General features: G+C 39.9%; 1 protein-coding gene across 1 annotated transcript in view; it reads left to right on the forward strand.

Annotated features, from left to right (window-relative positions):
- Positions 1-9,407: 9,407 nt before the first annotated feature.
- Positions 9,408-15,580, forward strand: part of LOC131976135 (exostosin-1a-like) — a 37,545-nt gene continuing 31,372 nt past the window's right edge. The window contains exon 1 of the mRNA XM_059339054.1: positions 9,408-11,322. Within this exon, the coding sequence (XP_059195037.1) occupies positions 10,370-11,322 (953 nt within the window). The 5' untranslated portion in view covers positions 9,408-10,369. The remainder of the gene's footprint in view (positions 11,323-15,580) is intronic.

Below are 15,580 nucleotides of genomic sequence, written 5' to 3' on the forward strand. Positions count from 1 at the left end.
TGATGCTGTAGACGACAGCACAGGAAAATATGCAAAGATTTCGTGGTAAACTAAATTTTTGTCTTAGTGATTTAATTTGAATAGCTGAAGATTTTTAAAGCCATAAATTGTAGAAAAAATTGACTTGCCTCTTTGGATCTTCTCTTCCCTGTTTACTTCCTCATGACCAACCACATGACTCTGCCGCTGGGTGTGTTTGATTCTTGTCACACAGCGCACCGGAGGAGAGCGGTTACAAGCACCAAAAGTAAATTTGATATCGTCACCCTGTTAAAATAATTGCCTAACTCATTTTTTCAAGTTTTGCAGGAAACACAAACAACTTCACCAGAAGTATAACATATGACATTTATTGATCATTTCACTCAAAAAGGATGTAACAAACATGCTATTGGAATAGTAATAACACTGTGTGTAAATTATGTAACTTAAGAGAAATAAATTGCTTAGGCAATTTTTGAACATGCCTTTGTGACTGAAGCAAGGTATGGTAACACTTTATTTTGAAGGTTTCTACATAAGAGTCACAAAAGCCTGTCAGAAACATGACATGACAAGTATCATGAGCATTCATGTTACTTCAAAGTGTCATTAATGTTCATGACACATCCCATGTCATGTTTATGACACGCTCATGTCACTCTTATGTAGACACCTTCAAAATAAAGTGTTACCATATCTTGCTTAAGTCACAAAGGCATGTTCAAAAAATTGCACATTTTATTTTGACTTAGGCATAATAAGTCACACACTTGACATAGGCCATTATCTTAAAGGGGTAAAAACACATGATCTGATCAACTGAGGATGTAGGCGATTTTACCATAGGTGGCTGGCATCATGAGGAGATGATTTAAGCAAAACAAAACCATTTTTTACAAAAAATGACTTAGGCGATTATTTTAACAGTGTGACGATATATTGGTATTTCTTATTTCCATTTTTAAATATAATACCCCAATAAACTGGTTGCAGTGACTCCCAGTGATGCTACCTGTTAATCAGATTTATGTATCATCCAGAATCTGTGTAAACTCCATTTCACAAAGACAAAATGGGTCAGCTGAGTTTACAGTGCAAGACCAGTTAGGTGTACATGTTTCTCTAGGTGGCGATAGAGATCCACTGTGTCCTCAGTTTATCTCTCTCACTGCTGCTCCACTACACCGAGAGTGTGAGAGAGCAGATTTCTGGCTCCACAGGGATGCAGTGATTTGCAGGGATCGAGTGGTGAGTTTAAGCCTGAACTGAAATTACACCAACCTACTGTGGAAAAGCACAGAGATAAATCCACAGCTAAGAAATGTAACAACCTGAAGCCTAAACCTAAAATATATTTTCATGGAGGGCTCTGAAGGGACTCCACTGTCACTTTAACAGCAAACAACTCATTATCAATCATCATCTATACAATGAAAATCAATTTGACTGGAGAAGTAATGAACCTTGCTAGTAAATAATGGAGTCTTCCACCCACCCACTGTGTCTGACATGGCGAAAAAAACAACCAACATGTGGTCAATGTGGATGAGTAAGCGCAAGCTCTCATGTTTCCTTCAAATTCTGATTGAATTGGACTTTTATTGCCAATAAGTCTAACACGCTGGCAGCCACTTCCTTTAAGCAGTGTGAGCCTGAGGTTAATAACAGTCATCTGGAGAGAGCTGTTTGTTTGACCTGTCACCTGTCAGTGTGGCAGAGCGAGGTTTCCTCTCAGTCCTGATGATGTCTCAGTGTGCGGTCTATCCTAAACATCTAATTTTCATTTGGTATATCTTTTGATACAACAATGCTGTTTTGTTTTAAGTTTATTTTATCTTTGATATGCAAATGATTCTCTGCTTCAGGGTATTTCCGTGGATTATCTTCTTAACACTTTTCACTTTATTTATTAGTATAGAGTGGTGATTGACAGGGCATTGGGAGACAGAGGGTTTGACATACGGCAAGGTGAGCTGCGTTTAAGATCCTGAATAACTTCTTATCTCGCAGAGGATTCACTGGAGCACCATTATTTCAATGCATTTTATAGTGGTGACAAGGGAGAAAGACAGACAGGTGCAATTTAGATTCATAGCTCGCCTCCTCATTGACCCTGCTGTCCACAAACTACACACTGTGTCCCTGTGGCGGCTGGATTTATTACCCGTTTACCATCACACCAAGGTCACATTCTCAGCGGCACCAGGGTCAGCTATATGGGCTTCCTGGGAAGCATCATGAAAGGTTTTCACTAATGAGATCTCTTACTGCACACCTTCTTTATTAACCTTCTGGTGCCTTAAGGATTTTCTCCTCTTGTTATCGTGATTGGTCTTTGAAGAATCACATTTGAGACTTGCTTTTGTTCCAAGATTGTTGGTGATAAATCAAATGCTTATGCAGGTAAAAGGCACTGTATATAATACATGGCAACAGTGCAATCATATCCCAAAGAATAATATTCCAAACACATATTGTATATTAATTAAGTCATTGACTGGACAGTGACCAAATGACCCTCATGTACTGATGGATCTTGGTTCTCATTCCCTGAGTGGCCTGGTGGCCATTGACTGTTGGGTCAGATAATTATCATTTGTCAGTGAAACCCTTGAATTGGGTGACAAATGATGATTGCCTCTTACCTGTGAGCTACTTTATGTGCTAACAAACTCTCCAAAGGAAGGAATTCAGATATAGATCACATTTTCAATAAAGAGTGACTGAAATGTGTAAACTGGAGGTTCAGCAGCTATAATCTGATGATATTAAAGTCCTGTGTGTGCATGTATACTAAAGATGATGTGAATGCACAAATACAAGGGCATCCATGCAGATGTGTTTCCACCTAGGTGCATTAGCAAACGCAAACTGTGTACATGTGTCCCCTTAGGCGCTGTGTGCCCTTTATTAGCAGCAAGTTGACTCTATTCAGCTTGGCTAGTGATTAAACCTTTTCATGGCAGGAACTTTCACACCACTGTGAACTGTGTGAGGTGATTAAAGGCTGCTCAATTTGTAGTCCAGTCCCACTGCAATTCTTCCTCATTGATCTTTTTCAGGCCCTTGAAGTGAGAGCTGCACGCAGCAGGCTTCTCTCATTGGAATAACACAGCATACATACTCTGCCCTACTGTTTCTGTCTCAGCGCTCTCATGTCAGCAAATATTTCACAGACATGTTTCAAATCTAATTACAGCTAAAATTAGCTGTCATGTATGGCTGGTATTTGATAACGTTTATGTGATTAACTTTGTTGTGTTTCTTTTGATATTGTTATATGAATTTAATTAAGCTCTTTTATGTTGAACACTATGCATGAATGCGCATCAAGCAAAATTGTATTAATTACATGCTCAGAATGCTGACATTTATAATATATGATACATAACTCAAGAGGAAGTAATGGTACAGCCACAGATTATTTTTCTGTTTTTAAAATAGCAGTGTGTCGGATTTAGGTGGATTTATTGGCAGAAATTAAATTCATTATCATGTTTTCATCAGTTTGTAATCACCTGAAACTACAAATCCTTTTGTTTTAGTGAGCCCCCCATAACTACATAGGGAGTGGATCCTCTTCCCAAAGATCTGCTATGACATCTGCATTTATCTACAGAATGGACAGACCAAACACCGGCTCTAGAGAGGGCCTTTTGCATATAAATTGTGATATGACTTGACTGAGAACAGTAATTCTAAGTAGGGGGAGCCTAAAATAACCCTAATATATATATATATATATATATATATATTTTTTTTTTTTTTTTCTTTTCTTTTCTTTTCTTTTTTCCCCACAAAAGTCTGCATAGTCTACTTAAATCTACACAGTCCCCCATGTAGTTGGAATAAAATATATTTTAAAATCGAAATGATTGTGACAATGTGATTTATTCTTCACAGATAAAGTGTATATCTTCTCAAAACGTTTTAATCAGTCTCTTCCAAACATATCACAATGAAAATGAAACCACAATTAACAGAAAATTGTGTCTGAAAACAAAATGATTTCAACTTTGTGGGTGACTGTGTAGAATAGCTCATAGATTATACAATGATATAACAAATCTATAACTCTTAGAATCTGCAAATATATTTAAGTCATGCCTAATATCTTCCTTATACATTTCTCTTGTGTTGGTCTGTCACATAACTAAAGAAGTGTAAAAAAAATTATCCAAAGAGACATGGATCAGGAGGTCCCCAGTATATTCACTATCTTGTATGGGGTCTTTGGCTAAAAGAATTGAGAACCTCTGCCCTCGAAGAATGTGTCCATTTTCACTTCCCTCCCCGAGTTCACAGCTAGAACACACATACAACACTTTCACACACTGCAGAAAGACAAGAAAGGGCCATGAGAAGGGTTATTACATCACCGATGCTCAATGCCAAAACACTTCCCACAAGGAGTTTCGAGTCTAACAAGTAGTTTCAGGACAAATAGGAAAGACTGATTGTGGTAATGTTCTAATATCAGATTTGATCAAGCAGCAGATGTATTTTTATTGCAAGTCATTACTGCTGTCATACCTATTAGCATACAAATGGTTTCTAGGCCTATGGAGACCTAAAAGTTATTGCACATGTAATTGAACCTGATCTCTGCTCTGTGACTGAGATGTCTCTCTCATTTAGCCACAATCCTTTTTCCTGATATATAGGTCCAGAGGAAGTAGAAGAAGAAGAAAACGAGGAATATGGGGATTACTTTCATATGATTGATCAACACATCCCATCCAGACTGTTTGAATTATGAATAACACATGAATGATGAAACTGTTGTGCGTTGTTTTTTTTTTTTACATAAACAACATTATAGATTCAGATGATCCCTTTGGTGAGCCTTAAACCCACTAGAGGAATGTGAATGCAAATAATCAACAAACCTGCTGGATGCAAATGAAAAACAAAGGAAAAAATATTCTGCATCACTTTATGCTCAAGAATGTCTTCGCATTCCTTTCATTACCAAGAAGGATTTAGCAGGGTCATAATAGAGTGGAAGCTTTTTAGTGCTGCCACTCAAATTTATGTGACAGGTCCTTATGCCTGAAACATATCACATAAAGTATTGCTGGGAGCAGACATTCAAAATCCAATTGTATCAACCTTGTATTGTGACCTCATTGGCATTTTGCAGATAAATTATAATGGGATTTAAAATGCCATTAAAATCTTCAGATTATCCATGAGATGCTTTTTTGGTCATGCTAGCAACACAGCTGTTGGTATGGCAATGTGAGTCTGTCAGTCAGTTAGTCAGTCTGCCACTTTGGTCCAGAGTTTCATATCACAACAACTTTCTGATGGATTTCCATCCAATAGTACAGACTTGTATGGTCCCAGAGGATGAATACTATTAATCTATTGATTCACCTTCCTGTGGCTACACCAGCTGGTCAAGTTTGCAATATTTCAATACTTTGGACTAGATATCTTCAAACTAATGACCTCCATATTTGCGTCAACTGTACTTTGTGTTTGTGAGAGCATGTTGTCATTGTGTGCATGTTGCCATGCTGGCATTAACATTTAGCTCAGAGCACCAATATGCCTCAGTACAGCTTTGCAGAGCTGCTTTAGCTTTAGACTTGTTTATAAAACGCAAAGGATTATTTAACCAGTAAGTGAAAGGTTTCACTCAGGGATTTAGGACCGTACATAATCTCTGTGAATGGGTGATATATTCAATATTTGAGTGTACTTTGGGTTTGGATTTATTTGGAGCAATCCTGTTCAGACTTCAAAGCCTTATATGAGTTTCTACATTCTACCATAAAAAATATCTTCTGATCCATGGATATATCCATGAAGCACAATCATGGTTAACATTAACTTGGATGCTATTGACTGGCAGCAATCAATACCTACTCTTTCTTTGATGGTGCCACTCTCTCTCTCTATCCATTAAATAGAAGGGGGTCATTCTTATGTTCCCAGCTTACACTGATATGGCTCATAATGCATCATGAAAAAAGGGTCCTATATTCCCAACTCTATATAGCACATAATGGTAATCTGAAAAACATGTTCTCTAGTGGTATTCTATTAAATTCAATGGCACAAGTTTGGAGTTAGGGTGGGAAAAAGTTGCTTAATTGTATGAAATATTTTAACTTAAAAGTGGTCAAATTTAAGCCGAACACAATAGGGTTAATATGTGTTAACAGATTGAACTTGGGAACATAGGAACCTGGGGATATAGGATCTTGGGAGCATAGGGCCTTGGGAACTACAGACCCTGGGGACATAGGACCATGGGAACTTAGGACCTTGGGAATATAAGACTCTGGGGTAAGATCCTGTGAATATAGATACTTTCGATTGGGAAGCTACAGCAGAAAGTGGTAAGCTTACACTGCAAGTGAAAAAAGGAGAAAACAACTAGTCTGGCTCAAATGTAATACATTTTACACATTGTATCTAGTGTTTAGTACATAAGAAAAACACTGTTAAAATAACAAGCTGGGGATTTGTGTGCAGGACTTAGCTAACTGGCTAAGCTAACTGGCTGCTGCAGTTTCATATTTAATACACAAACGAGAGTGGTATCCATCTTCTCATCTCACTTTCAGCAAGAAGGTGAATGAGCACATATTTTAAAGTATAAAACTATTCCTTTCATAAAAAACTATTTCCAGGGCTACTGGACTGTGACTTGAGAAAATATCCATCTAAACAAGTTGATCCCACTTGAGGAAAACACATTGGTGCTACACATACAGTTTGTCAAGTAGCCCTCTACTTAAATCCTTGAGTGTGATCCTACTGGCCCTCTCAGCTTTAAGACACTGACACTTCCATTTGTCACATGAACCCTTCATTTCACTCTTAGTCCTGATACACTTGGATGTGATTTGTGCATTTCAGCGTCAACACAGATGGATGAGGCTCCTCACCAAGACTGTCTGTCTCAGTCAGGAGGGGACATTAAATTATCACATCCAAGGCTGTACTCTACACAAAAGAGCTTCACACAAACATAGCATCCACAAATGACTGCATGTGTGTAGTCATGCATATGTCCATAAGGCTCTTGCACAAACCACACATTCATATTTTTATGCAAATATGTGAGTGGATTATTTTAACACTAAATCAGTATTGCATTATGTGTTATTTACAAAAATTAATGACCTCGAAATGTACTCAGAAGGAAATAATAAATCTTCATTTTGGCTGTTTAGTTGCTTGGCTGGCTTACTCGCTGGCTGGCTGGGAAAACTATGCTGACCTGGGTGCATCCAAATTAGATATTGGCATGGTTGCGTGTATTACACAGTGGGAGTGCTGCTCTGGCTCAGTCACCCTGCTGCTCTAAATCTGGCCAGTGCTCAGCTCAGCAAACACAATGCAACAGCGGGGAGACAGCATCTCCACAGTCTCATTAAGCTGCAGATAATAGTTAGACAAAAGCAGAACCCCACAGATGTTTTTGTTAAATCTTTTTCCCTTGAATCCAATTGTCTCCATGTTTTTGTCCTTACACTGTCATCACATTGGTTTTGAAGTGAGGCATCCAAATAAGCCTTGTGAAAGTGCAAAAATACATTTCAGACTGTAAACCGAGGGGCTGTCACAAATACACATGGATAAACCACTTTAAAGAGTTTGAATTAAAATGAAGTGACATATAAACAAAGTGCATCTGAGCATTCTAGTGGCAAAAGCTGAGGAACATCCATCTATTCACATCAGTCACCAGCGGCACCCCCCTAGTAAATTAGTTAAAGGGATGAAAGAGAGAAGAGATGGAAAGAATGCCAGAGAGCAGCAGAGGGGATGATAGAGAGTAAGAGAGGGAAAAGGCAGGAGTGGAGTGAGTGAGACAGAAAGAAGAGAGACAAAGAGAAAGGGAGGAGGTAGAGAATGAGGAGGTGGCCATCATATCCCTCCCTGTCTTTGATCAGTGGTCCATGGGGAACTGAGGCAGTGCAGATAGCTGGTCCACAGCTCCTGAGGAACGCAGCTTCACATTCCTCCTTGCTCTTTCCCCGCTTCTGCAAAATCACTTCTAGTCTTTCAGACCACAGCAGCTGTGAAAACACATCATGGCTTACTACATGCCAGAAAAGACCTGGCTAATGCACTGTAGTGCCATTGTCCTGCTGGTCCTCATTCACTGGTGCAATTCCTCTCAGGGAAAACTCTATTCTTTAATTTCATTAAGGTTTTCTGATGTATTCCATTTTTATTTAAGTAAATAAATAAATATATCTCTTGTTGCGTAACAGAGTTCATGTACAGAGCAGCACTGGTATGACTCAGGGATCCAGGTTTTGCTCAAGGGCACTTCAGCAGGACAAATGAATGCTGATGAAGAACCAGGACTGCCCAGAGAAAGCATCAGAGAGTCTCCAACACCCAAATTTTGCAGATATCTTGGTTTTCTTTGAACAGATATAGCCAGTCTTTCAGCTACAGAATCCCTTAATACAGGGACATGAACCCAAACACTGCTTGAGACATGATCTCTGTTTACCAGCCCTCTGCTTTGATAGTTTATGGTCACTGTACAGTGGAGAGTAGTGCTGCAACTGTTAGTCATCTTTAAAGTTAAGCAAAGAAAACAATAAACAACAAGCATCGGAATACAATAGTATAATGAGCTAGACAAATTGTCTGTATGCCCATCATCTTTAGTACAAAAAAATATGAGTAATATGATTAATGAGGTTAATGGGGCCATACACACTATACACACACACACATAACTTATTTTATTTTATTTTTAAATAATATTTATTTGATGTTTAGCCTATCAGTGTGTCTGTAGGGCATTTTTTCTTCAGTTATCTAACGGTTTATTGTTAACCCTCTAAAGCAACATAAAATGTGCTTAGAATAGTCCAAAAGCAATAATATGTGCACTGAAATAATTTGGGATGACGAATATTTGTATTTATTTTGAGTTACTTCATGCCCTTGAAAACAGCAGTTATCTATTCCAGCCAACATGCATGAGAATTCCTTCAGGTGCTTAAAAAAATGGGCTAAGTTAATGAATATGTTGGGATGTCTATGTCTAAAGCTGCAAAACAGCTTTTAAATGGACATCGAGGTGAGAATATTGCGAAGGCTATTTTTTGGACTGTAGTAGCTTTTTCGTTAAGAAGTGGATTTTTAATGGCTCCCCACTTCACTGTTATGGACTGTCAATAAAATCTGAGTTCAAGAATACTTCTTAATTTCTCATATGGCCCTAATAGGCAAACTCTCAGCTCATAAATTCCCGGTGGTAAATCAGTGCAGGGACTGCTCCTGCTGTCCTCCCCATAGACATATCCTGCTGTGCTCTCTTCTCCCTGGATGTGAATGGGTGCACTGGAAGCCCCGCCCACCTCGGATGTGACGCGGACCAATGGCAGCGCACCGTGCGCCGTGGAAGAACGTCACATCATCATCAGCAGCCGCTCTGGTGGGACTGCCGTCCTGCTCTGCTTGGCTTGCAGTCTTCACAGCACCTCTTGTTTTTGTGTGTGTGAGCCACCACTTGAACACTTTACACGACTGGAGAAATTTACGGAGAAATTAGCTTGTCGGCTTTGTGGGAAGACCGAAGGACAAGTTATGGACGAATGAAAGGACACTGTTTTTAGAGGAAGAAGACAGACTGCCTGGCTGTCTTCACTTCCAACCAGCGTTAAAGCTACTTTGATGCAACCGCGTAGCTAACAAGCTAACTAGGAATGTTTTAAGAAACTAGCCAGTCTGTTAGCTTGATAGCTAGCTTAATCGGATGACGAAATTCTCTGTATATATTTAGCAAACCGTTACAATGATACTTTTATCTTTCGGTACATTAAATGGGAGAACTGTGGCGACGTCTCAAACTGGGTATGTTGAATGTTCAGGGCTCCAGTGCCCGCTTTGTTGCTAATTTCCAGTAGGGACAATAGTTAACTGCCCAGGCAACAAGTCTGCTGCTTTAACGTTAACGTGACCCAAGTTTGTACTCATTTTGTGCCGTGTTGTTATTGGTTACTATTTAGTAACTCTAGTTAGCTAAACATGAACACTGTTAAAAATGTTTTAAGCAAAGTATAGGCAATGTTGTACAAAGTTAAGTGGTTGCCACTTTAACGTTAAAACCCCATTTTTAAGGTGATCGGGTCACTCTGTTGTAGAGGAGAAACTGATGTCAGTTAGTCAATTCAACTATTAACGAGGAGGCGAGGTGGATGAACATTATAAATCGCCCACATGCTTTGGATCAGTTCCCGGACTTGTGAAAGGCATCTGAAGCAGAAGGTGGAAGACGTGAGTGCTCAACACTTGCAGCCCGGGGGAAGATGGCGGAGCGTTCCCGCAGGAGGTGGTGAAACCAAAACTTGGGGACTTCTTGGATTTATCGCCCGAAATCTTATCCCAGATCGTAGGACACATGCAGGCCAAAAAACGGTACTTAACCCTGTTCTCCGCCGGTGTGTGTCTCATTCTGTTGTTTTGTTTTGGGGGGATACAAGTCCCTCTATCCAGAAGGGGTCTCAGCCGGCGTGATGACCGCAGCCCCACCAATTATCATCCCGGGACGCGGTGGCGTCGTGTCCCGGGGACACTGCAGTCCGTCAGCTCCTGGGACCAAGACGGGAGCGATAATGACGGTGAACACATATCTCCTGCACAGAAGAGGGACACTAACTCAGGCGTTTACATTGGGAAACGCTGCAGAATGGAGTCCTGCTTTGATTTCTCTCTGTGTGAGAGGAATGGATTTAAAGTTTATGTCTACCCCCAGCAGAAAGGGGAGAAGATGTCAGAAAGTTATCAAAACATACTATCCTCTATTGAAGGATCCATGTTCTATACACCAGACCCAGCACAGGCATGTTTGTTCGTCCTAAGTTTGGACACTCTGGACCGGGACCAGCTTTCACCTCAGTATGTTCACAACTTGAGAGTAAAAGTCCAGAACCTTCATCTGTGGAATGGGGGCAAAAACCACATCATCTTCAACTTATACTCTGGCACCTGGCCGGACTACACAGAAGACTTGGGCTTTGACATTGGTCTTGCCATGTTGGCCAAGGCCAGCATCAGCACAGAGAACTTTAGGCCCAACTTTGATGTTTCTATCCCTCTCTTCTCTAAAGACCACCCTAGGACAGGAGGGGAAAAGGGCTACCTGAAACATAACACCATTCCCCCTTTTAGGAAGTACATGCTTGTTTTTAAGGGCAAGAGGTATCTAACGGGAATAGGTTCAGACACTAGGAACGCTTTATATCATGTTCATAACTCTGAGGATGTGGTCCTCCTCACCACCTGTAAGCATGGGAAGGACTGGCAGAAGCACAAAGATGCACGCTGTGATAAAGACAATGCAGAGTATGACAAGTAAGTACAATCCAATTATACTTTGCAGTACACAGTCCTTTTCAATTGCCACCACACAGTTGCTATTGGTCTGGTTTCATTTTTTTATTCTGTCTTGTCTTGTTATCTTCTCCTAATGTTTTGTCAGTTTTATTATGATTTACTACTTCAGTTCGCACTCTTAAGTCACTATCCATATCTGATAATGATGAATTAAGTGGTATGTGTCATGATCATTTTGACAGAACAAGTCCATATTCCTACAACACTCATTCATTAAAATGGTAAATATGTATTTGCGTAATGTATAGTGTCCTTGCTGTTGTTGAATTTTTCGTCTCCAGTTTTTTAACTTAAAGTTAAAGCAGCTGCAAGAGCCTGAAGTCTGTGTCATTTGTGAGATTTGTCATAATACTTCTAACAGAGATGGTAATTTGTCTTCATTTTGCACATCTGATTTACTCAACAATAGAAGTGCTTTGGTAGACAACATTTATTTGTTGATTCTGAAATAGTCCTCATATCATCTGACTTTATTTTTCAAATTACGCATCACAAGACACTGATAATTACATTTGCTTTAATGTCAATTCCATGAGCCACTGTATTAATGTAATTCAAGTGATGTCCCCATCTGTCTATACAGCCTGCTATTCAGCAGTGGATAAATCTGCTTCTTATGCTCCCGACATTTCCACCTATCTGCGTGGTCAGTGTATTGTGAGCCCTGATCTTCTCTGACAGAAATTGTCAATGCAAAAAAATCACATACTCAGCTACTAGTTATTGTAATGCACAAAGTTATTTATTGAGCAAGTAAATGAGTGATTACTACAACTTTAACAATCTGAAAAGTTATATATTGCTCAGTGCAATATATGCAGTCCCTGTAACTAGTCCCCATTCCTGCAGAAGTCAATATTGCACAGCTCCATCAAGTCGAAAAGCTGCTCCGTGATCATCACCTAGTCCTACAGTTAAGCCATACTGTTTTCCGTGCCCAAATCTGATGAGCAAACTGGCGTCTGTCTCCCTGCTTTGGCCAGTGGGATTCATTTCATGTCCCTTCAGACTGTGCTGTGTTGTTACTGGTGACTGTATGGCGCTGCGTGTTTGACTGTGGCTCTTTGGAGTGGATTAGTGGGGACAAAGCGCTGGTGCCAGTAAGGGGAAGCCACTCTGGCCCCTGTTTGCTCAGTCATTTCCCAGACAAACCCAACTGCATCAGCCAGGAATGCCCTGGCCCCAGCCCGTGTCCTGCGTGACCCCTCCGTTGTTTGGGGCCTGTTGTGATTGACCCCCATGTCAACTCTTATCATATTGTTGTCAGTTGTTCAGTCTGGGCAAGAAGCAATTTCATAGTAGCATGTTGAGGGGTCTGTTATAAAAGCTTGCTGCAACATGGATTACAGTGAGAATGAGGTGTTTTCTCTGCTCCCAAACCGTAAACTGGTTCAGGTGTGTTTTCTTGTCATGATGTCTAATGTGTTTGCTTAGGATTCTCATCTTTGTGTCTGCCGGTGTAGGTAGGTATCAGCTTATGAGGTTCATTCGTTGGCTCGGCAGAATAACATTCTCTTTATCACTCTTAAGACATGAGCTATCTGCTCTCTTTCTGGCAGCTTGCTGCTTGCTGCCAAGCGCTGCCAGGGAGTGATTTCACACAGTGAGATGGGTGGCATCAGAGCCATAACCCAAAGGAAAAATTAATCTTGCTGTCATTAAGTAGCATTGGGGGAGAAACAGGCTTTGGGTATCTCTCTAGCCCAGCTTAACTTCATTGCATGGCTACAGTATGTTCAGTGGTTCTCAGTCAGAACATCCTCAGTAAGCCACATCACTATCAGTCAACAGGCTTTGGCTTGATCCCCAGTCCACTGCAGAATTACTGTTAAATTAAATAAAATTAATTTACTGATCCCTACTTTACCTTCTTCCTCTGCCGGTAGAGGCTCAGCCCTAACATTTAGAAGAGCCTGTTTGTCACTTAAACTAATATAGTCTCAAAAAGTACTTGCACTAAAATGATGAGGAGAATACATTATAGTTTCAAATGGAAACCTTCAACATTTACCTCATTTAAGCTCACCTGTGCCTGTTTTCATTGGGATTTTTTATCATGCTACAACATGTAAAACCTGTTGGCTTGTTTAGTCCTTCATCAGATCCGGGTCACCAAAAGATATGCTGATGTAGCTCATGTGTTTTATTTTAATCTCATACATGACATATTCTTTCTGCTGATTGACACTGAAGTGTAAAATGTTAAAAGTATGGACTTCTAATCTGTTGCATTTAATCAATTTGTCTTCAACAAGGGCACTTGCTCTTAAATGGATGTCTTTGGACTTACTGTCAATCAGTCAATCGCACACATTTAGTTTGCATAGTGGAGAAGATCCTCACTACAAATTCTGCCTTTAAATTTCAAAGTTTTCATAACAAACACATTTTCCATGGGTTTTGTGCATAAAAGAGGCAAAGTGAAAAGTGCACCTCTGAGCCAGATATACATTTTTTATGAGAAGTTTGTTTGCACCGGACCTGGTAAAAATATCTTGCAGTACACTGTGATTTTACAGAACACCGTTTGAGGCTATTGGGACTCTATTGCAGTTAACCATCTTTTTGATGTGTGTGTGCAATAATAGCCCACTCCCACTGGACCTAGGTTTCATACCAGTTGGTGTCATACCTGTTTTATCCCTTCAGATTATTAGTTGTTGTTTTTTGCTGTTGGGGAGGATAGTATAATGATGCTCTAGATGTGGTGGGCCCCATAAAGACAAGTGTAATCAGTGTAAATAATCCTCCAGAAGGTGTATGACACTGGGGTATAGTTGAACCTGTGTTGCCAGCATCTTTTAAAAAAATACCAATATCCCTGGTTCTCTCCCCGTAATAGTCTTTAGTTTATAGTTTTTTTATTAACTGCTTTTTTTGGCCGCAGTCACCAGCACAGTCGGTTTTGAAAATGTTATCATTACAATGAGGTTTTACTGAGTATGTTTTGGAGTGCAAGTTGGGTGGGGGTTGTTTTTTTTCTGTGAGGAAATCTAAATAGTTAACATTATGTCTGACAGGACTGCTTCATCAGTCCCCAAAAGTGGAATTATTTTCAGTTGGTAATCATACCCAGACCGGCGCTATATGCCTGGCCTGGCACCCATCTGTACGGGGCTTTCCAAGGGGGTGAGACTTGGAGGGCCAAAGATGTGGGTGGGACAGAATCAAGGAAGCCAGTTGCCAAGGAGATCAATATTTGTTTTTGGGTTAACTTTAAACTCTCTAAATGAAATTTATCTCTGACTTGTACTGTGATGTAGACGGCACAAGTAAGTTGGTTGTAGCATGCTGCAAATTGGGAAAAGTATTTAATTGGCTTACCTGTTAAAAAAACTGATTACACAAAATGTTTGTTCGACTGTCAGATTTCGGAGGTTATCATGACTTTCACACAGCAGTTAAAAAACCCCACTAAATATTTGTCTCAAATGTAAATTTAATGTTGTTCATACTGAGCTCTCAATGCAGGTTGACGTGTATAATTTTGAGTGAGTTGCGCTGTCGTGTTATACAGCCCTGTGGGTCAGACAGTACAGTCTGTGGTCTAACTGGGTGGAAGTAATAGTTTCTGTGCCTGGCTGTGGCCCTTTGTGCAACAAATCCCTCTTATCCTCTCCCACTGACAACAAGGAAGTTGTGACAGACTGAATGCAGCCTCTCACCATAATTACCATGTAATGGCCATGTCATTTTTATTTCATAGTTCCAACTCCATTCTCCAGATGTTGGCTTGGAATGTATTTGGGTGTTTGATGCACTGTGTAATGTGTGGCCTGTTTGAAGGAAACATTCAGTTACATCTGGACACTGCATTGCACAGTGTGATTGTAGGGTTTTGGTTGTTGCAATTTTAGTGTTTTGCAAGTGCATAATACTGAATTCTACAGTCAGAGATTTCATGATCTTATAACAGATAACATACTAACTATTGTCATTTTTTTCTGTTCGTGGCTTATTTAATTTCTGAGTGGTGATAGGAATTGGTTAGGTACCACAGTCTCTTTTTCTAAGATTGCTCTACTTTATACATGTTGCAGACCCCCATACATACCTGTACATTAGATATGTGTTTAGCGTCAAGTGTTGTTTTCATCATAAAAAGTTTCCACATCTGAGCTCGTAATAGGTTGAATCAGAATGGCAAGGCAAGTTCATTTATAGAGCGCATTTCAGCAAGAACACAATTCAAAGTGCTTTTCCATTAAAATCAGTA

The sequence above is a fragment of the Centropristis striata genome, chromosome 8, assembly GCF_030273125.1.
Source record: "Centropristis striata isolate RG_2023a ecotype Rhode Island chromosome 8, C.striata_1.0, whole genome shotgun sequence".
NCBI classification, from domain to species: domain Eukaryota; kingdom Metazoa; phylum Chordata; class Actinopteri; order Perciformes; family Serranidae; genus Centropristis; species Centropristis striata.